This window comes from Haliotis cracherodii, unplaced genomic scaffold, assembly GCF_022045235.1.
Source record: "Haliotis cracherodii isolate W230 unplaced genomic scaffold, xgHalCrac1.p SCAF_18, whole genome shotgun sequence".
Taxonomy (NCBI): domain Eukaryota; kingdom Metazoa; phylum Mollusca; class Gastropoda; order Lepetellida; family Haliotidae; genus Haliotis; species Haliotis cracherodii.
The window spans coordinates 11,138,196-11,163,217 of record NW_027266273.1 but is presented as its reverse complement, the minus strand read 5'-3'; the positions used below and the strand labels follow the sequence as shown (position 1 = coordinate 11,163,217).

Here is a 25,022-nt window from a genome sequence, read left to right as displayed (position 1 = left end):
GGATTGCTAACGGATTTAGTCACACTGAAGTGTTATTATGGGTCATGTCAATAGCGGTAAAGGTATTATAATGGAGGTTTAAATATGTTTCTGGGAGACTTCCGTGTTTGAATTTGACCCTCATTCACGTCGGATTCTGGTTTCGCAAATACCTGAGGTCATCACTATAACTGTTACTTGCATGAATAACGTCTTGGATTTGTCGCTTCATTTTGTTTGAACTGAAATATTAATATGAATATTACCAAGAACTTCTTTCATATTTACACCAGTAAATGAGATAATGTGTTTTATCCATACGACAAAGAAGTAAAGAAAAAAGCAAATATAGAGGATATTTCATGTGTCGAGTGAAATATCATGTTTCTCTCACCGAGTGACCGGGGGGGGGGGGGGGGGGGGGGGGGTTAGGTCAGTATGCCCCCGAATGGACGCCACTCGTGAAAATATCTCCTTTCCTCCCGTCACGAGATGAGAGAAACATGATATTTCACTCGACTCATGAAATATCCTATTTATTATATACTTTTGGTGTAGTTGTCTGCAGGAAGATTAAATTATTTCATTACAAATGTAAAACCTTCAAGCGTAAATTCTCCCTACATAATACACATGGACGGTTTTCCACCCCCTGTAAGTACGACTAAAAATGTAGTTCCGTCTTTGCTAAATCTTCAAAAATATAAACAAAAGTAACCAAAAATATTTGATGTCACTAAAATTCTTTAGTATATATTTGGATATGATTATATACAAAATCAACTTCATCAAAAAATACATTTCAAATCAATTAGACGAATTGAGCGAAAGAATACACGCAATTCAAGTAACAAAATGGCTCTTTGCGAAACGTAAAGTATCGACTGACAAATCAGAAGAGAAATTCACAGTTTAATACAAATCATTTTCAACAAAATAACAAACGGTAAGAATCGGTATTAACTACATAAATGACCATCTGTCATTATATGACTTGTCAACGTTGAACTGACGTAAATCAACAGTTTGTGTACGAGCTGTCTCGTGTAGACCAACATAGTTCCGTCAACGTGTTATGTTCACTGCAGTGAAATATCAAGTGTTATGTTCACTGCAATGAAAATATCACTTTTCTCAACTTCAGAAAACTCAGTCTTTCACACTGAAGTATATAATAAAACACTAAAACGTACCGATCTTATGATATCAACTGAGTATAGACATAATTATCTATTAGATCACATCAGATGCTTCCCCTATTTATAGAGACAACATAACCCCTTCCCCATTTACGTGAATGACAACATGACTATAAACACATGTCTACACTGTGTAGACTGTATCAGTCTTTCTGTGGATGTGAGAAGCATAGATGATCAACTACAAGGTTCTTATTGCCCATCATGACGGCTACAGGATAACACGCGAAGGTGGGTGGAACTTTTGTAATTAAAAGTGGTTACCTCCTATTCACAGTTCATTCTTAAATAGAATTTACTTCTTTTAAACAAGCCCTTCACAAGGTTCGCCAAACATGTATACATGAATATATAATTGTTGTAGATGAATACATGAGACATGACGACTTTCGTAAATTGTTACTTATTGTTTACCGATTATTTTATCCATTCTTCTGTGAGTCGTCATACATTAATTAACTGTTTTTCATTTTAGAATGGAGAGTAAATGTCAGTCCTCTGTCGTATGTGCCCCCGTAGGGGTCAATACTGGTGGCTTCATGGCTAAAGATAACACGGTTTGTCAGGAGAGCACCACATGCGAAGGTAATACTTTAATAACTTCTTTGTTTAATACAATACACCACCCTTCATCAACATCCCATGTGTCAAACCAGATCAGTTTTCATAAAACTGCATATTCTTCATTGACATATATACCAAATTGTATTCCAAGTGACACATAGGTTATGATATTGTAAGAATACAATAATCGTAATACATAAAGCAAGAAATAAATACTTGTTTGGTTCACAATAAGTGATCATGACAGCGTTAGGTATCTGGATGACAACTTCCTTCTTATGTTTGTACCCAAAGTCTCTGTCCCTGAATACACGCAGTAAACACTGCTATCATTATGTTATAAGTATACGCAATACGTCAAATGTCAACATTACTTTGCATGCATGTAGCAATTTAAAGGGGGACTATGACACACGTTCTGGTGCCCATTTTCATAAACATTTAACAAGCTAGCATGTGATAAAGGGACCCTCGTAGCCCCTTTAACACACATGCGAGACACAAGTTCATACGTACTGGAGCTCGATAATGAATGACTGATAACCCAGAATCCTGGCCAGGGAGAATATAAAATGATTAATTTTAAGTCAAGGTGTACCAGCTATAGTATAGTTGCGTTTACTTTGGGGCGTGTGAAACAAAAACATGATGGTTCCAATTCCAATTCATTGTACATCAAGACCAGGTAAATATGTTGATGTAAAGTCATGCCCGGCAAAATAATTTGACTAGTATATAAGCTATTGTAATAGCGACATCCAATGCACAGATATATCCTTTGTCAATGACCTACTCCCGGGTTAATCAGTCATAGCCTTGACGCCAGTCAACGGATTTCTTCTCTCGTTGTAGAGAAAATAATACAGCATACAATTGTCCTCCTTTGTGTGACACTGTGACACGATATCAAGTGTTATATATAACGTGTCTAAGAATGACATGACTATTTATCATTCAACACATCAATGTTTTTCGAACCTCTTTATTACAAACGATCATGATTCTACTACATAATAAAAAATATAATTTATACCAATGTCCACGTATTGACGTCACGATTCATATATCTTTTCACACTCACTGTATTTTAGATGATAGTTACAATGGGACGCCAGGCAGGGATGATCTTGGACTCAGGTCAGCAACAGGGGCCTACAACAGCAACTTGTCTAACGCCAACGTCGCCGGCGTCGTGCATGGGGACAACGTCACGAACCATGCCACACAATACAGTGAGAACCTTTCTCTCTTTGACGCTAATTTGTAACTGTGTCAAAATGTGGCGCCATAACATATCTGAGTCCCATTGGGACTCGACACGGACCTTCTGATCCGAGGTCGGACGCCTTGTCCACATGACCAAAGAGAGTAACCCAGTCAGCAACTGACATGGTAAGGATGTCACATATGGGAGCACTCCAAGCATGCAACTGCCCTCCGGAAAACAAGCCCCCTAAAAATATATTACAGAACAGGTGTCTCAGAAAACTAATTAAGCTCCAACTATATATGTTGAAGTTTACAGTTGGTGACAATAAACGTTGTTCACGTGTGTAGGATACACCTTTTCGCATGTACCGGGTGTCATCACTATTTGATAGTGATTCATAAACACATGCTCATGATATAGCCGGAATCGTACAATGGGCTCTGCTTTTAGCAGTTATTTCTCATGATTATGGAATTTGTTTTGCAGCTTTTATTCAGAAATGTAGAGTGAGAACTACTCTCATTGCTACATGTAGCTGACAGTGTGTGTGTTTCAGAAGTTTTTGACAATTGCAACAATACGTGTATTTGTCTCCTTAGTTATATCTGGGAGCAGAAGGTGTACGGAGAAGTGAGCTCTTCACATGCAGGTCACGGTTCAAGATATTAAGCATTGTATCAGTGATTGCTATAGCATCAAGTCGTGTATATTTGTACTATAGTTGCAGTTTTTGGAGGTCAACAGTTTCCCTGGAATCATATGGACATGGGATATATGGACATATTTTTTCACCCCGAAATCCCAAAGCGCCACATTGGGTAGGAGAATATGGTATTACATTTTCCACTTTTAAACACTTATCCCTTCCTACTGAAGCATGTTATAACAATATTTATACTTTCATGTATTCTCTTCCACAGACATTAACATCAACTCCTTTGGCGCCAAAGAAGATAGCAAAATTGACAACGGTAAGGACACTTTCTGGTGTGATCATGGTGTACATTTAAATGTAAAAGCTGGCTATGGGTGGTCATGTGGGGCAATTCGCTGAGCAGCCTAGCACCAACCAGGCGTGTCAGGGTCGTCGGCTACATCAAAGTGAGAAAAGGACTAAAACCTGCATTGCTTGCTTTCGTTCTCCATTAAGCTATAACTTAAGTTTTGTTCAAAGCGGTTTCATTTCCAAATTACTCATACGCTCACGTTTCAACAACATCACAAATGACGTGAATATGTTTGGGTTTCAGATGAAGATGGTGAAATAGCTTCTGTTCGAAAGGCTTCAGTTGGCTCCATAGAAATTAATTGTAAGTTATTAGATTTTGTGTAAGAGTTAATAGTTCTTTTGTTTTAAATATATTGTCAATCCCAGTTTCAAATCAAATCATACTGTGATCCGATTCTAAACATTAAAAAAACGACACAAGTACTGTAATTCCGTCTTCGATAATTAATGATTTGATAATTAAACACATTCGAGATAACATATTTTAAAACATTTAATTTGTGTGTCGTTTCTCTTAATTTGATAACGGTCAAGGCTAAAATTTGTTCAGGACATAGTTACCATTTTCGCATCTGATGGCGTCACTGATTTTCATTGGGCCAATCGTGTAATTTTTAACAATTGTTTTTACCTTTTACGCCAAATGGAATCTGTTTCGGCGGATAATCAAGACTGGTTATTCTCAGGTATTGACATTTTATATTCCAGTGACTAGTCACCGTGTAGACATCAGACTTGGTTGCCAAGGTGAAGCCACCCCACATGTTGTACACTCACAGCTGACAGAAGACAAATTGAATTCTGACACCAAGATCGGTGTCACTGGCGCGATTGATGAATCCAAAACGCCCATGACAATTCCTAAAGAGGCGAAATCAGGTATCACATGTGTTCTACACTCGACATATCCAACGCCTATACCACATGTGTTCTTCACTGTCCACATTTCCATCACCTATACCACAAGTGATCTGTACTGTCTAAAAAGTCTAAAATGGTAACACATTCAGTTCTCCTCCCTTTACAAACAGCTACAATAGTGTTTATTATATCATACACAGGAATCATGCATCCATATGTGATAGTTTTATGCCCCTCGGCTGTTTATTCAGAATATACAATACGATAGCTTACAGCAGTATGTGTAATTTTTGAATGTTGATACTTCCATCGTTCCTTAGAACTGTATTCATAAATTTCAATTTGTATGCTTTCTCTTGATCTCCTTGTCTGGTGCTACTTGGAAACATAAAGTTTAGGTGGTCAATAAATGTCATTCAATCTGTGCTTTCATATTCGCTAGGTTATTGTTATAGGTTCTCGGTCGGTCACACAGGCACCCGACAGGTTGTATTGCGTTGCCTCGGGCCAATAAAGTATGCCTCGGGCCAATATGACTGAGGTCTGACCTATAACAAAGCCAATCTGAAAACACCCATACAACAGCATAAAATAATCATATACACAGCCTGCTGTTCATATTATTATACAGCTGTTTCAGAGTGAGTCACCTCATTTCATAATTTCTCGGTTTTGTTACAATAAAGAATGCATAAAATGTGCATTAATGAAATATGTTGCAATGTGTAATTTTCTATCGACAGGTATTCAGGAAGACGGTTCATTATCTTCATACCGACCTACCATTGGCGTAGTGAGTATTCTTTCATAAATTCAAATTCCATTCTCTGAATTTCCTTCTTTCTATATTGAAATGAGAGCCAGTGCAAAAACTATACTTGCCCCGTTATAACAAAACGTGTTTTCTTTCACCTAACGTTATAATGTCACGTATTATGATCATTAGTCGTATCTATATATTGATATTTTTATAGGGGCTTCGATTTCCGTCAACAAATACTCCCTAATAATAGCATCTCATTTTTCAGGGACCATCTTACACTGGCGTCTGGAATTGGTTCAGAGGTAGTTTTTCTTCAAAACATGGCACATCTGAACCCTCTACTGATGAAGACAGTTACAGTTTTGAAGAAGTAGATGACTTTATCCTTGTGTCCCCCTCTGACATCAATCTGCAGGGGAAGGTTAAGGTCTCTTCTCATGACTGTACCGACGGGAAATATTTGCATCCCACCAAGACAAAAAGAGCTTCCAAACACCAAGAAGACGGTCACACTGTCGGGACATTGATGACAAATTTGTTTCAAGATCCGCCGCAAACCTTTGAAACCCAAATACCAATCACGTCTCTTCAAGAAGGCACCCAAACGACCGGTGACTCTGTAGTCAAAGGACATTCCCATGATGTAAGATCTGGATGTGACCTTCCAGGCAATGACATTAACAGCCTACATGCTTCCACCGAGACTGGTGATTACTTTCACCTTGAATATATGCTTGCAAAAGTGAAAACAATGCATGATCCCTGGCGCTCCTACACTGAAGAAGCATTCCTGTCACTGTTGGCACTGTCGGACAATGGAGACATCGCCCAACTGAAACGTCTTTCTGTGTTCCTGCGTAGCGTTTTAATTGAAACACAAAACGTTTTCTATCCTTCGGCAAATCATCAAAGCTTTTTCAACTATGTCAAACTGCTTCAAAGAATCAGGAACCTTTCAGATCACGTTCGCTGGAGAACAGAATTAAATGTATCTTCCATCGTGAACATAGCACATCAAGATCCTAGCAAGATGAGTGACATTGTTACATTTCTGGATAACATTTAGCTTAATGAACCAAACTAAGGCAGTATTATTGCGTGTGATCTGTAGTAGTAGTAGTAGTAGTAGTAGTAGTAGTAGTAGTAGTAGTAAAAAGAAGAATTAGAATTAATGTGTTAGTTTCAGACACTGTGCTGTCTAACAGATGTTGTATTACTGCTGAGATGAAACAGTGAACCATGCACTCAACCAAAATATTCTAAACCAAGTTTACACCTACATGTAATTCTAAATTCAATTTGTATTTGATTGGGTACAGTTGCTGTTGTAAGGATTACAGTCATGTCATGTAGATACTGAAATTGATTTGAAATAAACTGAATATGATCACATACGACTCTTGCTCAGAAGTTGTTTGATCAAGGTTACAACATTCAAGGCCTCAGTAAAGTTTTCAAAGCGTTTTATGGTAGACACGTGGAGGACATTTCCAGATTTTTATCAGTGACAAAAATGATGTCCGATTCAATTCCCTCATCTGACTTGTACCAAATGTTCCCAAGCTGTTTTCAGGTGAACAATTGACTTGATATTTGCCACGAACTTCAACTTAAGCTTCAGGTATATGGGTTCTCGGACACCGGTCAATAACCATCAAAAAGCCAAATTCCTTCCACTGATTTACCCACTTGAACTAGAAATAAAGGAGACCAGTGAGACTGCCTCATCTGTTTGATATTTAGATCTCTACATAAAGATTCCCAAAACAAAATACTCTCCACAAGTAAATGTATGACAAGAAGAATAACTTCAACTTTGCAATCGTCAACTTTTATGGCGAGCAATATCCCAGCAGCTCCTACTTTGATGTCTACATTTCTCAACTTTTGAGAAGCAATCGAACGTACTCTTTCTACCAAGACTTGTAAGTTGTTTGATTAAGGTGCCTCAGTAATGAGGTACCACTATAGCAACAACCGAAATTATAAATGTATGCACACATTAAAGATCAAGTAACCTATCATCACGTGCCAAAATGAATTAACGAAAGTGATACGCAATCCGCTACTTTGCCCCACAACGTTGAAGGGACAGGTATATTTCAGGTGGACTCTCATAACTGTTGTGTACAGCGCAAGTACCAATCATATGTAACTCAAAATAAAGTGATAACACCTTTTCAATAATTATCAGGAATCCAATGAAAGATTCCGACTATCAAAAGAAGGTGTTTATGAACCCTTCTCAAGTAGTGATGACGCCAGGTGTTCGCGAAAAGGTGTGCGTACCCTGCCCAACCGGGGGCACATGTGACAAACACATGCGAGTACATAGAACATGAAGGGTGAAAGACAAATCTTAACTATGTATCTGCAACGGTTGATACACACAATGACAGTGTGAGTGTGTGAGTTGGGTTTAACGCCGCTTTTAACAGTATTCCAGTTATATCACGGCGTGTCAGCTTAATGTGGGAGGAAAGCCCGAAGTGATGCAGGCCACAGACGTTTACCACTTCGGTGAAACCCACGAGCACGGGTATGGTGCTGACAAACCTAGAAACATAAAGGGGCGAACCGGGATTCGAACCCACAATCATAGGTGTCTGGCGTGCCCAAGGGACGCAACTCTGCACAGCGAATCGCGGCGCCTTGGACGACTGGGCCACCCGTGTCACAAACACAATAACAGGTCAACTGCATTCGACATGATCACATTTAAACATCCACAATTCAATGAACATTTAACATGTCGTGCTATTAGTAAACAGATTATAAAACATATTCGTGGACGACTACTCCCTGATTGTTCGGTGTGTGGTCAACACCTGTCGGGCGATAGGTTTGTTCAGATTTTGCACAAAAGTATTTTCTCATAATCTGAAAATGTTCAGTGGGTCGTACGAGTCGATCATACTGTAATTACTTTTAGTTGCAGTTGATTTTTAACTACAGTTTACCTTATTTTAGTTGTATCACGATGTCTTCTTTTATGAAGAATTTAGCAATTTTATAATTGACAATTACTTTAGTGGCATGTTCATTTAAGATTGTTTTCAAATGATAAGTTTACGCTGTAGCCAGGGGACCCGAGAACATGTTTACGTTCAGTGTTACCGGGCGGACGGGCGGGAGAATGTTTATTATTGTCAAACTGAATTGAAGATGTATTCATCTGCCTAACCGCAAATGAAGTCGGTGAAGATTCATTCTTCTTTTTAATTTAAGTTCAGTCTTTCCGATATATAATCTTCAACGTTCACACTTAAATTTAAAAGAAGAATGAATCTTCACCGTTCACAAATAAAGCAGCCACACAACCGCACGATTCCACTCAGTGAATACCAACAACATAATTTTAAAATGAACATAACAGCGATATTTATACACATATAAATTACATACGCTACATACACACACACACACACATATATATATATATATATATATATATGTGTGTGTGTAACATTATCAACTGAAACGGAATAGTTTCTTTGTTGTTATAAACGCCACATTTACAAATATATATGACAGCGGCTTGTCAATAATCGACTCCGGATGAGATAATGAAGCGTGTTTGACGTAATCATTTTCTCGAGAAATACGACGTTGGGAATTTCGGGGGGAGAATAATGATGATTAACTCACAAGACAGTAACGTCATGGCCTTATATAGCCACATGCTACCGTCATAACCAAAACAAGCACGCTAACACTATCAGGATAAGAGACAATAAATATAACGTATTTTCACTTACCGATACATATTGTTCCTTAGGAAATATGTCTTACAAAACTTTTCAATTCCATTTTGCAGTAGCTGGCAAACGTTTTATTTAAACCTTTGTCAACATGACGTGTCTATATTACGTTGTACACATTTAGTAGGATGATTAAGAAGTAATATAATTCCCCACAACACATTATAATTTTAGCCTCTGTCATTGGAATTGTATTTAAGCTGATCATTTTCTGAAGTATCATCATAAAGTCTGGAAGTGGAGACCAGGAGTGTCCTGATAGTAGAAGGAAAGCGGGTACACTTCCTCATCCAAACCTCACCACTATTGATGGAAGTCTGTGATGGCGTAGTACCTTACAATGACGGCTACAAAGACACATTTAAAGGTAAAGAAAACCCTTTGAATTTTGGGCGCGCTAGTGACCTAATGTGTATTTTGACTTAGGCGTGGCATGAATATATTGTTCGCTGTAAATGTAAAAATAAGCATTGCCTCAAACATTTGAAATATACAAGCCTTTAAGCGGCGCGTCTGTTTGTCTGTCTGTCTGTGTGTGTGTGGGGGGGGGGGGGTGTATCTGTTTCTGTGTCTGTGTGTGTGTGTGTGTGTTTCTGTGTGTGTGTGTCTCTGTCTGTTTCTGTGCCTGTGTGTGTTTCTGTGTGTGTGTCTGTTTCTGTGCCTGTGTCTGTGTGTGTCTGTGTCTGTTTCTGTCTGTGTGTGTGTGTCTGTGTGTGTGTCTGTGTGTGTGTGTGTGTCTGTGTGTGTGTCTGTGTGTGTGTCTGTGTGTGTCTGTGTCTGTGTGTTTTTGTAAGGGTGGCTATTTCAGTTCACCGGAGTATACATGACCAAAAATGGTACTATTTCAGAATGGGAAGCAACGAACAAATTTCTGAGGGACCAATGGTCAATGGATCAATGCTGGAAGGAGGTAAGGAATGTCGTGTTACTCGTCTATATATTCAAATACTTTATTTCAGATGTATTTGATCAATAAATTGTATCCGATTTAATTAATTACTTATAAACGATGAAGACTGAATGAGATTTAAAATCAAGAATAACGAAATACTCAATGAAACAAAAATGTACAATAACTGACAGAATATATAAAGAAGGTCACAATGGTGCCTTGTCCCACTGACCTAAATAATATGTAACCGATATGTATGTTTCCTCCCTATGGGATACTACGTCTGCAAAGCCTCTAACTCTAAGGTGCGGTCGGGTAGCCCAGTGGTTACAGTGTTCGCTCGTCACGCCAGAAGATCAGGGTTCGATTCCCGATATGGGTACAATGTGAAGCCCATTCTGGTGTCCCCCGTCGTGATATTGCTGGAATATTGCTAAAAGCGGCGTTAAACCATACTCACTCTAATTCTAAGAAATACGTATAAAGATGAATCCCAATTCTACATGAATATGTTGTAGCTTTCAAATTAAAAATCATGGGACTATTGTAGCTGTCGATTAGTTCGATAGTAATGAATATTGACTATCTACACATACGAAATGAATATTAAAACATATTTCAATCATATCACTTATGAGATATAGGAACACATAGAAAACATCATAACACACACAACATTAGACTTATCTCACCATCTTTCTCCACTGGCAAACGGTAACTCCATTAAGTATTACACTCAAGCTCACGACTTCGCTGTTAACGTGTACTGCCTGTTCAGATATGTTCTACATATCTATAGTGGTATTGATGACGGCTATTAACACAACCTATGCTACCATTGTGTTACTGTTGATATCATAATATACACTGTGTTGACAGTATCTCAGGTCAGCCAGCTTCTGAATATTCGTAAAAAATAGCATTTTGGTCACAAATAACACTATCAGTTGCATGTCATGTATTCGGTGGTATGTATTCACCCTTAAGAATACTCCATGTTGACATGAGCGTATAAGATAACAGCCTTAGTAACGCCGTACATAGGTTATGAAAGAGCAGTTGAGTCACGACGCATAATGTAGGACAAGTATGCTCAGAAAAAAACGGACAGTGTTAAGTAGGAAGAAATTACAGCCTTTGTGGCTCACTAGAAATGATACCGTATTCGACGTAATAAGCGCCCGGGGTGCTCTCACAATTAGAAATAGGGGGCTCTTATTAGAATATAATTTTGGTGACAAAAACAACAGAGTTGCAAGATCGTAAATTTCGTAGTTAATGCTGACAGCCTGAAATGATACAAAAGAAAAGTATGTGCGTATCATACACGACAGATATATTTTCCAGAATTTAATTGCCCTTAAATAAGAGTGCATATAACACACGAGTGACTGTGATACACGAATAAATAAGTCTTGTGTACATTGATCATTCGGGAGGGGTGCTAACTGGGATTGTTCACTTGCCAATGTATTAGCAATTATCGCCGTGGGCGCTTATTAGGATACGTCGAATACGGTAATAGAAAACTGTAAGGTGTCACTATACAATGTTAGTTGTTTCTATTTCTGATAACTAGCTTCTTTTCTTTCTACCCTTTATTGAAGGTATGAATTATAGCTGAAATGAGTGACAAAGATGTATTTTTTAAATTTTGTATAAAATCTAACAATAAAACAATAAGTACGTGACCTAAGTTGACTTGATATTTTTCATATTGGTTTCTAAACGTTTCCACGTGTTTTCTTTTAAAATATGTTAGTTACAAAGGCCCTTGTCACTCCTAAACCATTTATTTGTTTATAAATATACGCGAGTGAGTGATGTGGGTTTAACGCCGCTTTGAACAGTATTTCGGTTATATCACGGCGTGTAAGCTTGATGTGGGAGGCAAGTCCGAAGTGATGCAGGCCGTAGACGAATCCATTTGTAGACACCAATGAGCACGGTAATGGCACGCCTTAAGGGATGTACCTCTGCATAACGAATTCCGGCGCTTAGAGGTGAGGTGAGGTGAGGTGAGGTGGGGTGAGGTGAGGTGGGGTGAGGTGAAATGGGATTTGATTATTGCACTTTATATATATGTTATGCAGGGAGTACTCACAAGGCCATCCATACATACTGATAATCTCCAATTTCAACCAGCTAGGAGAGGTGAAATTGGGTTTCACGTCGCGTCCAAGATTATTGCACTTATATAGCGACGTGCATGTACGTGTGTGTGTGTGTGGGGGGGGGGGGGGGGGGGGGGCTGCTTGTACTAGTCCGGACTGATGCCGATTTATAGTTCTAGCCCACTGAGATACCATGCCGCAGTTTAACATGAATACCCCACTCAGACACAGTATACTGACTCCGAGGCGACCAGTCACTTGTGTTAGCCCCTTAATGCCTAGCGCAAGGCAGGGTAACAACAAGTACTTTTAATGTCTTTTGGTATGACGCAGCCGGGGATCGAACCCCGGACCTTCCACTCTCCGGGCGGACGCTCTACTACTAGACCACACAGGCGATCCCGGCGCTTAGACGATTGGGCCACTATATATGTTAATACTCACGTACCAATGGCAGTAGTGAGAAGATGTGTGTTGACGTGTGTCACGTTATATTTCAGGTGCCAAGAACAAGGTTGAAGCGTCCAAAACAACACTATCAATTACAGGTGCATCTGGCAGCCGTATATATGATTCAACTGTGATCGGCAACGTTCTTGGAGACGTCATAAACAACCAACACAACACAGCTAATCTCAGTCAGTACACCTTCACCGTTTGTATACAAGTATATCACCTTGACTGAACTGCACTTTGTCTTAAATGCAACTAAAAGGTAAAATGATTACACTGTTACATAATACAGTGTATATATTTATTGTATAACTATCAATTAACTAATTACTGTCAACTAAGTTTAATGAAGCAAATTTTGGTAGTTGTTCAAAGCCGTATTCAGCATTATTACATCTTCATGATGACGTTCTACGCAATTGAAATACGATTACGTGCATCAATCCAGTCAGCGAGTCTGACCACCCGATTCCCACAATGCCATTTAGAAAGTGGCCAAACGTAACAAATGTTATGTTTGGGATAACCCTTTCTGAGTAAAGTACAGATTCTCGTACTTTTTGGGGTTGACTCCCGTCCGGGATTTGAATCCACACTGCCAGAGTGAGGCACCTAATCGCCAGCACACGAAGTTCGGGATCTAACCCACTCAGCCACCGAGGCTTCCACAAAAATGAAAGTCCGACAACTGGTAGTCTAGATCCCAGACGGGACTTACCCCAAAAATGTATGAGAATCTTACTGTACTCAGAAAATGTTATCCCATATAGAACATTTGTTACACCCGCTTCCCGTTAGTCGCCTCTCACAAGCATGGGTTCCTAAGACCAATTCTAACCCAGATCTGCAGGAGGGATGTAAGCAACTACAATTGCATTTTTCCTCTCACAGACCTCAGCATACACGGGCTTAAAGAGGGCACTGAGATCAAACATGGCGTCACTGACGGTAAGTAAGTAAACAGACCTATATCAGATCCGAAATATAAGGGTGCTGCTTTAAGAAAACTATTTTCATCGATTTTGTACCAACTTTAGTCAAGATGGTGAGGTGGTGAGGTGAAATGGGGTTTTAACGTCGCGTCCAGGATTATTGCACTTATATAGCGACGTGCATGTATGTGTGTGTGGCTGCTTGTACTAGTCCGGATTGGTGCCGATTTGTAGTGCTAGCTCACTGAGATACCATGCCGCAGTTTAACATGAATACCCCACTCAGACACAGTAGGCTGACTCCGAGCCGACCAGTCCTTGTTTTAGCCCCTTAATGCCGAGCGCCAGACAGGGTAACAACAAGTACCATCTTTTCACGTCTTTTGGTATGACGCGGTCGGGGATCGAACCCCGGACCTTCCGCTCTCCGGGCTGACGCTCTACTACTAGACCACGGAGGCGGTCTCTTCTTTGGTCAAGACGTTGTAATAAGTGACTTGAGTCAATCCGAGACATTGTCTGTGTGTAATTAGGACAAATACGGTATTTATGTACATCACTATGAATTACAACAAAATGGAATTTTGAATCAAATTTTCTAAGACTGTCAGTTGAGTAATTGTAAAGGTTTTCTTGGAATTTTGACTTCAGTCGTCGCTGACTTTTCTTATGCCTACAACACAAAGAGTATCAATATTAAAAAGTATTCTTGAATAGACTTCGTCCACATGGCCCTGAGGACTTCCTTTTGCGTAACCATGGGTCACCATGCAGGTTTTGATGAAACCTGTTTATGTCATTGGCAATTTGGGGATATGGTTACTTCTACAGGCAGGTACTTTTATAAATTCTACCCCATGAAATGTTGGTGACGTGTCTATCAGTTTGAAGTCATTGAGGAACATGGTTATATCTTTCATAGGCAGTAACTGTTGCATTTATCCCTGTACAATCCTGAGACTTGGGATTTTGTCGTGTCTTCGGTACTTGTCTTGATTAAGGCCAAGGTAAAGAAATCATGTTGGAAGTATATAGTATGGTACGATTTTTGGAGCTTTGGAGAAATTGCAGAAAAGGGTCTGCTTATGCTTTGGCAAGTACTTGCAAACTACGAGAATGTCGGATTAACGGGACTAAATAGCACTGAATCAATCGGTTCCCACCATTTGTGTCGGATAAAGCCGAGTGTCGGATTAACGAGTGTCGGATTAACGAGACTTGACTGTATCCCAGTTATTTTCTATTTCAGACTCATGCGAACAAAAACAAAAGTATTTGCCACGACGGGCATCAATGTTGGAAATAAGCTGTAAGTAAATAGATTAATTGTTATTTACAAATTTTGTATGATAACTTAAAAGACTAATGTTCTGCTATTCTCCGTTATATAGCTGGAGTGTGGCGTATAAAATACAACAAATACCGGTTATCTACTTAATCACAAAATAACACATATATTTTACCTACAGACAAAATTGACATTTCTCTAGTGTCTACCCTTTTCAGAAAATGATTTTCAATCATTCACGACGTTAAATTCTTGTTTTTTCCTACATCTAATAGTCGGTTGCTTGCAAACTGTCGTGTTATGGGTGTGGTATTTCTGACCTTGTTGTTTTAACACGTTCAGTATGAATGAATTTCCTCATGTCACTCTAAATCCTCACGTGATGAGTGAGTCAGTTTGTTGTTTTACGCCGCACTCAGCAATATTCCAGCTATATTCCACCTTTGTGTTCCGTAAATAATCGAGTCTGAACCAGTCAATCCAGTGATTGACACAATGAGCACCGATCAACGCCATTCGGATTGATGACATACATCAACCAAGTCAGCGAGCCCGACCACCCAATCCCGTTAGTCGCCTCTTATGACAAGCTTAGTCGCCTTTTACGTCATGCATGGGTTGCTGAAGACCTATTCTACTCTGGATCTTCACATGATAAGAAACGGTGATTAAGAACTCGACAATGAAAAATATATCACAGAACTTATAACCAAGTTTCCTATTAATCTGATAGTAAAAGATCATTCCTAAAATTCGAAAACCAGGGAATTCGGATGATGACTGTTTCAAGTAAAAAAGTCAGGATTAAGAAATTTCCGAATAAATGAATCATAGGTACGAAGAAATCTTCTTAATCTGCAAAGCATTGTGATGCAATTTTATTGAAGCGGTATCTCCCAGGAGATATCTTCCGATCTCACACAGGCGATGTAGAAGCCAGTTTTTTGAGTGATAATAACTATTTGGAACCAAGTTTATTTATTCGGATAGTTTAATGAGTGCACACTACTTTCAGTGAATGTTAACGTGACAGTCCCTCGTGAAGTTGGCGACCGTGTGAGGCCACTGACAGAGGAGAGGTCTGAGTTTGCGATCCATGCTGATTCATCGAAGGAATCCATGCTGCTGTTCATCCCTGAGAATGACAAGACACAAGCAGGTATTGAAATACATCTTTTGTTTTGTTTGTTTGTATGATATAACGCACCATCAGCAATATTCCAGAAATATGACGGCGAGTCTGGATCAGACAGTCCAGTGACCGATATCATAAGCAACGATGTACGCAGTCGGGGTACGATGTGACGCTATTAATCACGCCATCGATCCTGTCCTACCTCATTGGGTCACCATTGTCGGAGTGATTTGATTCAGATCTTCAATATCGTCCACTGATGCTCTCTGATCACATGGCATATACAGCTTCTTAAAGTAGTCACATATAACACATGTATTTTTCCGTGTACATAGTTATTTGTGGTCGCAAAAATATAAATTATGCATAAAATTGATAGTTTTACATTTAGTTGGCGTTCTTTTATCTGTTTTGCAGGCACGCAAGAAGAGGGAGGGCTGTCAAGATACGTACCTACAATAGATTTGGTAGGTAATTCTTACCATGCGTAACAGGTGGAGTGAATTCTAAATCCATGATTCATACAACTGCTAAATACTACATTTAAAAATCGTTCTAAGAAAATAGCATTAATGGTGTTATATTACATTATTCATTGGCGATATTTTTTTTCCGATAATCAATGTTAATTTGCCCATTCTAATATAGAAACGCAATTTGAATTCTAACAACTGCAAAGCATATCAGATTTAACATCAAGGTCTACTGAGCGCACATTTAATTTAAAACAATTAAATCGGTAGTACTAGTCTTAACTTAGCCTGTATTGCAAGCCCTTTGTTCAATCATCGTCTTCTAAACTATTTCACTGATGCAACAGTATTCTATGCTCCAAGGAATAAACGGCATATTTTTTGCAGGATTATAATGCCAACTTGGATGTTATTTGCACAAACAACGATACTTCAAGAGAATATGACAGGGATGCTTCATCTGAACGAAGGGCGACGGAAAGCCAACTCAAAATGAAGGAGACTGAGGACTCCTGCGCTGATATACCTCTCGCTAGCAAGTTGAAAGCCTCCTGTGCTTACGATGTTACAGACAGCGGCACGCCCGAGAGAAGAAGCTTGTTGGCCACAAATGGTCCTGATGATGAAGTACTGTCCAAATCCTGCAATCCCAGATCAACCATCAGTAGTGTTCCTTCGGCTGGTGCTGTACCCAAGTTTGGACATCAGAAATGTGTAGATACAACAAGTAGACACGGAGCTTCGTTTCACCAACAAGAATGTGACGAATCTTGTTTCACTGACATGATACATCGTCGACAAATTCCCCCCGATGCTGATGTTCAGGAAAAACACAGTGTTGAAATCAACGATTTCCTGAAACAGGCTAAATCATTTCCAGAGCCATTGAGTTTCTTGATTGAACAAAATCTTCTGACACTTCACAAACTATCAACAATGTGCAACAATGAAGAATTGAAAGATATTTCCAAATTTCTGCGTGAGTGCTTTAACCCTGACAAGTGTCATGAACTTCTGATTGATAAGCCACATCCTAATCGAGCATATTACACGAACTGTCCAGTTGATCGTCACATTGTTTGCTTCAAGATGAAACAAAACATGGCAACTTTGATCAAAGTCGCACAACTGAATCCAGACAAGATGAGCAATATAGCGGACTATCTGGACAGCATCCTGCTGCCGAATGAAGGCATCTCTGGACATGGTCCTGCATATGGTATAGCAGGGCTTGTCGGTAGGGTGTTTTTCTTACTTGAGGCTTGTTTATGAAGTAAATGTAAATGGGTGAACATTGAAACGGAGACACCTTTCATGCCAAATTTACTCTTTTCTTGGTCCCATGATTTTATAACATTTTCATAACAACAATACATGTGGCCTCTGGGTAATCTATATGGGCGGTCGAGTAGCCTAGTGGTTAAAGCGTTCACTCGTCACGCCAGAAGACCCGGGTTCTATTCCCGACATGGGTACAATGTGTGAAGCCCATTTCTGGTGTCCCCCGCCGTGATATTGCTGGGATATTGCGAAAAGCGGCATAAAACCATACTCACTCACTCTGTGTAATCTATAGGTGTCACCGTGGATAAATTTTTGCTCATGTCACAGTCTACTGCCGCTCTGTTTCCCGACAAACTCCGGTGGCCGCTATCTTACGGAGTCAGATTTGTGCAAGAGAATTCGTGGCCCAACTATTTCTCTCTCTTGTAATCTAATGACACTCTCAAACCATGTGTTGATTGGATGTATGTTATCTCGTATATGTTCGCTACAAAATTCTTATATTGGGAATGTTTTTGTATTTATGATATGCAAACATTAGGGAAATTTATATCTACATTCAGATATTTCTCATGTATTTATGGTCATTTTTGCCTCATCAATAATTGTACATAGCTTGTTGTGATTCTTCAATTATACCGTCAGATAGCTCATGTTCAGCACTGTATTGTGGTATTTACACCTTCAGTGTAGATAAAGTAGTTAGTTTGCTACTCGTGTTTTCCCCGCGTTTAGAAACAAACGTTAGCTAGACTCCCTGTCAGTTGTATTCGGCGGTCCAGTAGAGGATGGCCTCTCCGACGTCCGCGCGCAGTGTATAACTTTTTAAGGTCTGAACTAAATTTAGGTACTAGGGATTGTAATACTTAGTTTTGGATAACCAACCTTTCCGTGATGTCTCAGCTCTAAGTAACTAGTGTTTCAAATACTCAGTTTTTCCAGCAGTCCGTGGATAAGCAACTTTCCCCTGATTCCTAAGCCCTTCGTAACTACCGTTTGTAATACTCAGATTTTCTAGCAATCCGTGGATAACCAACCATCCCGTGATTGACTAGGAATTTTGGGACTTTAGTATTTCCTTGTTCAGTCAAAGTGACAGTCGTGACAAGTCGATAATGACCAGTTGATATTGAGACCTAATCGTCTATTTTGTAATCTAAGTGACTTATTTTAGGGATAAGCTCTGTGTTTATTTCCCGTTATTTTAATTTAATTGTTAACTATTAGTACAATTAGTAGTTATTTAATAAACCTGGGAACCTATTACCACGTTTTTCTTTATCACTTTCTTCTTATTTTATGACAACCTTGATCATTGGAGCACAGCTCCGTGACAATTGGTTGACTAGATGGAACGAGTGGTCGGGCTCGGTGACTTGGTTGATGCATGTCCAGTGATTCGCATCGTGAGCATAGATCCACGTAACTGAGATACGAAGACATGCATCAACAAAGTCAGCGAGCCTGACCACCCGATCCCGTTAGTCGCCTCTTACGACAAGTATGGGTTGCTAAAGACATATTCTACCCCCGAATTTTCACGAGTCTGACATGCGTAATAGGCCTTTGCTGCCACATAACTGACCGGTCATCTCCCTTTTGTCAGACAGCTTAAAACAACAACTGTTATGGTTGAGGGCACATCAGGTGTGTGATATATTCCCTTAAATACGAATAGACTAGTCCTGTCGTGAACAACTGTCTGACAACTGGTACAAAAGAAAACAAAATTTATAAATTGTCAGTGATTCAACTTAACAAATAATGGAATTCATCACCTATCACAGGTCTTTGAAAGGCATTTAGAAGTGATACACATAAGGAAGAGAATATATGGATGTCAACTTTTTTATTATGAGGAACACAAAGTTTTGGAGTATATGCTTACAGCTTCATCAGGTGAATGAATGCCATGACTTACTTACTTACTTACTTACTTACTTACTTACTTACTTACTTACTTACTTACTTACTTACTTACTTACTTACTTACTTACTTACTTACTTACTTACTTACTTACTTACTTACTTACTTACTTACTTACTTTGGAGATTTAACGTGCGCTTTCCGACTGATGCGTATTTCGCACACGGGCCCGGCCAGGCCATTTAATGTGTTTCCGAAAGGGGCGAAGGTGGTCTGTGCAACCCAAGAGGGGGCTTTAGGGGTTGCTTATATAGAATTTGGGAATTTTGAGATTTGGAATAGATGCCGATGGGGTTGGGGACGAGAACTAAGGGAGCTGGGTATGGTGGATGTTTGTTTGTTTGAGGTTTGTTTGTTTGATTTGGTAGGTTATTATGTTTTTAGATGCGTTTTATTAGTTCCGTTTTGATTAAGAATACGCCTAAGGCCTTGAAGTTTTCTAGTTTATTTTGTGGGTTTAGTATTGCTTCTAGAGTGAGAGCCTTGTTTAGATTGAGGGTGGTTTGTAATGCGGTTCGATGTGTGAGGTAGTGTGTGCAGAGGATGAGTGCGTGTTCTGGGGTTTCTGGTTGTGTGCAATGTGGGCAGTTACCTGTAGAGTGTTTTTTTAGGTGGTTATTTAGGTTGGTGTGTCCTGTTTGGAGTTTAGTGATTACTCTGTCGATTTTTTTTTGATGGATGGAGAATTTTTGGTTTGGTTAGTGGTTTGCTGAGCACTTTTTTGATTTGGCTATTTGAGTTTAGATATAGGTTATGCCATTTTTTTGTGATTTTTTGCTTGTTTACACTTTTAATTTCTGACTTTGAGATTGGTAAGTTTAAGCTTATTTCTGGGATTTTGAGGGATAGTTTAGCTGCTTTATCGGCGTTTTCATTACCCTATATTCCTACGTGGGCGGGTATCCACAAGAAGGTTATTTGTTTGCCTGCCTTAGTTAGGTCGTTGGAGCTTTTAAGTGTTTGATTTATTAATTTAGGTCGGTTTTTGGTATTTTTGTTTTGGAGGGCTTGCAGTCCACTTAGGGACTATTAGGATTTTTTTGTGGTTTTTGGATTCTTGATTGTGGAGGGCTGAGGCCATGCCCATTAGTTCTGCCGTGAATATTGATTGGTTATTTGGGAGTCGGAAGGATTGTGTGGTTTTAGTTGGTTGTGTGGTATGGACTCCGAAACCCGTGTGTTTGGAGGTCGGATCTGAGGATCATTCCGTGTAAATGTGACACACATTTGGCCAATTTTTGTGTATGTATGCTAGTGTGGTAGTTTTAGCTATGTTTGGGTCGGTTTGTTTATGTCATGAGGGGGCAGAGCGCATATATATGTACATGTAAGAACAAAAATAATAAGATAACACAAGGTGGAAAATAACAAAGGGTGGACATTAACAAGGGAAGCCAACATATGATTGACGCTGAAAGATGATTAGCAATAGACAATGGAAGCCAACACTTTACAGTGATAGTATAGTATAGAAGCCAGTACTTAAGTATCATAGATAAGTAACAGGCAATGGACACTGGGCAAACGGGAGGCCGGGGGTCATTAGCACTGATAGCTGAAAGAGTGGACATAGCAATGGGCAAATTGAAGCCAGCTAGGTAATTAGCACCGACAAAGATCGAAGAAATGTCCAAAGTACTAGGCAGATAGGTTCCCTGGTCACTGTTCATGGCTAGCTGGTGTCTCCTGATGTCAATGGCTTCTTGTAGTTTTCTTTGTCGCCATTTGTTGATGTTGTTGGTAGACAGGACTTTGGTTGCTTCCCACATGATGTTATGGTTTTGCTTCTTCAGGATGTGTTCGGAAATAGCGGATTTCAGATCGAGTTTGTGACCAAAGGTCCGATGTTCTGGTGTTGAGGTGCCTAAGGGTTTCTCCAGTGTACTGGTGGCCACAGTTGCAGGGGATCTGGTATATACATCCTCGGGGGTTGGGACTTACACTGCTTGTGCGTCTGCCATTGGCTTGTAGATGGGTCTTGATGGACCTACCGCTAGAGAAGGTAACATCTATGTTGGTTTTGTTGGTCTTGATGAGGCGGGAAAATCGGATGAGTCAGGGGGCCTTGGTAGGGTAGGGTGATTCTGATCTGGTTTGGGCCTGGGATCAGAGTTCTTGAGAGCCTTACGGGTGGTTTTGGAGACTAGGTGGGCAGGATAGCTGTTGAGGGAGGTGATGGTTTCCTGGAGATGGTCCAATTCACTGCTGAGAGCATCAAGGTGGCAAATGGATTTGGCAATTTGGGTGAGTGTGGCGATGATGGCTTGTTTAATCTGAGGATGGTGGCAGGAATTGTAGTGGATGTACTGGTCTGTGTGTGTGTGGGTGGGTGGGGGGGGGGAGGTGGCGGGGGGTGGGGGGGGCATGCGGTACACTGATGTTCTCAGTCCATCATCTGTGGTTCTGTCTTCATGGTGAGCTGGATTCTCTGGTGCTGGGCGTTGAGATGTTTAAGCAGCTCTGTGGGGTCATTCTGAACGACTCCTGCCACCATCCCCAAATAAACATGGTGACTTGTCCAAGTACACTCAATGCTTCACCTGATTTGTGACCTGTGTGCTATACACAAGACCATGTGCCACCCCCTGTAGATTCTACATACTGGGCATCACAACTTTCAGCAGTGTCTCCCTGTGGGAGGAGTGTCAATACAGGTCTCAAGATGCCTAACCTTTTGGTAAAATCACCCACATGGTCGTAGAGATGATGTTGCAATATTTCACCCGCTCCAGCCTTTGGTGTCTACATTTTACAACTTTTGAGGAAGAATGATGCATGCTCTTTCTAAGAATATTTCAAAGAGCACCATTGTGGTCCCAGCATTCAGTGGAGGTCATTTGCAAATATGATGTATCATTCACAAAAATGATGTCTGATTGAGTTCACAATACTGACTACCATATGTTCCCATGTTTTTCAGGGGAACAATTGACTTGCCTTTGCATGTGTTCATGATTGGTGCCTCTGGTGGGATAGACTATGCATCTTAAGCCAACACATGGTATCACTATTTGAAAGTGATTCATAAAAACATGCTTATGAAACAGTCAGAATCGTACAATGGACTCTGCTCTCAGCAGATATTTCTTATGACTGTTTTATTTAATATGTTAAAGACAGATGACAGTATTTTGCATATATGAGATGCTGTATCACATCCTCAATATCATATTGATAAGAAGGTGCTTTATGGGTCAAAGTAGCTTTTCCAAACTGTTGCCTTTTTTCACCATACATTAACATGAACCTTTGATGCAGGTGAGCTTTATTGTACTTAATAAATAAACAATGAATCAATTATCAAAGATGTTTATTAAAAATGTATCCATCTATAAAATGACAGGGAACACAAGGACAATACCAGGTAATATAAAACTTCAAAATAAGGACAAAGCCAACATTCAAGGTTTGATTATTTCACTTAAATTCAACATAAGCTTTACACTGTTCAGCATCACTATTCTCCCATAATGACATAATTTACCCCTGAGTCTGTTACTATGACTGACATTGTCACTTACAAAAGCATCAATCCACTCCGTTGTGGTATGTTAACATCCATCAACCAATAGACATTACTTAGAAGTTGAAGGATGACAAAGCAAGGCTAACAACGGTATAAGGATCTCTACCGAAACGTTGCCTTTACAGTAAATATGGAAGTTGTTAGCCATAAATCGTGTCTACTTTGCCATCAACCAAGTAACAGATTCAGACCGCCTGATAAATGACCTCTCACGACCAGCGTAAGTTACTAGGTACCAATTCTATCCTGGAATCAGCACAGGTAGATCGATCAGGAGTAGGAACATCTTGACCAGATCATGGTTGATTGAATTAACAAGGTATTAATAAAATGTTTCACTTGTAAGCAAGGTATAAACATTGTTGTACTTTATATACACTTAATCATATATCACAGCTACAAATGATGAGAAACCTGGACACATAGAGACATTTAACAAAAGAAATTCAAATTACTTAAAGTATTTACTTCAATACACACATACAAACACATAGTTATGTAAAAGTTAGAAAGAATTATTCTTAAGTTTGGAAACAACAAATATATTTACAGATGTCAATGCCAGACAGAACAGATCATCATGATCATGGGATGACAAAATAGGAATTAATTGTGTATTTAAAAAATAAGGCAATTTTGGCAACACTGATCACATCTGTGAACACATTCATTATGACTGGTACTTTCCGGGATGAGAAACATTATGTCGCAAGTAAAACAACTGCATCAAATAAGTTCATGAAACCTGTGAAGAATGAGTGAGTTTGGTTTAATGCCTCTTTTAACAGTATTCCATTTATTTTGCGGTGTGTCAACTTAATGTGGGAGGAAAAAGCCCAAAGTGATTCAGGTCTCAGATGTTTTCCAGCAAGGTAAAACCCACGGGCATGGGTATGGTGCTGACAAATCTAGAAACATAATCGGGGCGACCGGGATTACAACCCACAATCATATGTTTCTGGCATGCCCAACATACCCAAGGGACGCAGCTCTGCACAGTGAATCATGGCGCCTTAGACAACTGAGCCACCCGTGAAGAAACAAGTGTACCAAAGTGATCAAGAAGTGTATTGTAACCATATTACAAAACATATTTGCAATAATCTTTCCTGAGCAAATTAACCCAAAGTAACTTTCAGGGGCAGTGGGGTAGCCTAGTGGTTAAAGCATTCGCTCATCATGCTCATCACTCCGAAGGCCCAGGTTTTATCCCCCATGTGGGTACAATTTGTAAAGCCCATTTCTGGTGACCCCCGCCGTGATATTGCTGGAATATTGCTAAAAGCAGCATAAAACAATACTCGTTCGCTGGTAACTTTCAACACTATTTCATGAGGGACAGATAATTGGATAAAACTCCAAGATGCAAGTACCGGTAGGTTATTCGATATATTACCTATAAATGTTTTTCTGAGAACATATTTCCTGATCACAAGTGGAGAATCAGCTCAGTCAGTCGAGTGTTGGGGCAACGTCATTGTAATGTTGAGTGACAATTAATTATTATAATTTCACAGACATCTTTGTCACTATTGGTAATATATGGAGGTGATCCTGCTTCACTGGACTTTATCACACGGTAGTTATACACTCAACTACTTCACTGTCAACATAATCAATAATAATATAAACAGCAATATTTTGATTATTCC

General features: G+C 39.6%; 2 protein-coding genes across 4 annotated transcripts; both read left to right on the top strand.

The window, feature by feature from the left end:
- The first annotated feature begins 859 nt into the window (after window positions 1-859).
- Window positions 860-6,919, top strand: LOC139465256 (uncharacterized). The gene is made up of 8 exons (XM_071246936.1): window positions 860-925; window positions 1,654-1,763; window positions 2,834-2,974; window positions 3,873-3,923; window positions 4,203-4,262; window positions 4,670-4,840; window positions 5,566-5,615; window positions 5,851-6,919. Exons 2-8 carry the CDS (start codon window positions 1,655-1,657, stop codon window positions 6,649-6,651), a joined length of 1,383 nt encoding a protein of 460 aa, XP_071103037.1. The 5' UTR covers window positions 860-925; window position 1,654; the 3' UTR covers window positions 6,652-6,919.
- Window positions 6,920-9,641: 2,722 nt separating this feature from the next.
- Window positions 9,642-18,187, top strand: LOC139465255 (uncharacterized). 3 transcript variants are annotated; one of them, XM_071246934.1, is made up of 8 exons: window positions 9,642-9,713; window positions 10,195-10,256; window positions 12,853-12,990; window positions 13,697-13,753; window positions 14,987-15,046; window positions 16,041-16,184; window positions 16,578-16,627; window positions 17,021-18,187. In XM_071246934.1, the coding sequence occupies exons 2-8, from the start codon at window positions 10,196-10,198 to the stop codon at window positions 17,903-17,905; spliced, it is 1,395 nt and encodes a 464-aa protein (XP_071103035.1). In that variant the 5' UTR covers window positions 9,642-9,713; window position 10,195; the 3' UTR covers window positions 17,906-18,187. The 3 variants fall into 3 exon arrangements, with proteins under 3 accessions (XP_071103035.1, XP_071103034.1, XP_071103036.1); XM_071246933.1 differs by lacking the exon at window positions 9,642-9,713 and having other exon boundaries at window positions 9,911-10,256; XM_071246935.1 differs by lacking the exons at window positions 9,642-9,713; window positions 10,195-10,256; window positions 12,853-12,990 and having other exon boundaries at window positions 13,703-13,757.
- The last annotated feature ends 6,835 nt before the right edge of the window (window positions 18,188-25,022 follow it).

Excerpts from the sequence above, each read along its gene's own strand:
- LOC139465255 (XM_071246934.1), top strand. The coding sequence starts at position 10,196 with ATGGGAAGCAACGAACAAATTTCTGAGGGACCAATGGTCAATGGATCA. Across the intron at positions 12,991-13,696 it reads ACACAACACAGCTAATCTCA|ACCTCAGCATACACGGGCTT; the intron begins GTCAGTACACCT and ends TTCCTCTCACAG. Across the intron at positions 16,628-17,020 it reads ACGTACCTACAATAGATTTG|GATTATAATGCCAACTTGGA; the intron begins GTAGGTAATTCT and ends TATTTTTTGCAG.
- LOC139465256 (XM_071246936.1), top strand. The coding sequence starts at position 1,655 with ATGGAGAGTAAATGTCAGTCCTCTGTCGTATGTGCCCCCGTAGGGGTC. Across the intron at positions 2,975-3,872 it reads GAACCATGCCACACAATACA|ACATTAACATCAACTCCTTT; the intron begins GTGAGAACCTTT and ends TCTCTTCCACAG. Across the intron at positions 4,841-5,565 it reads TCCTAAAGAGGCGAAATCAG|GTATTCAGGAAGACGGTTCA; the intron begins GTATCACATGTG and ends TTCTATCGACAG.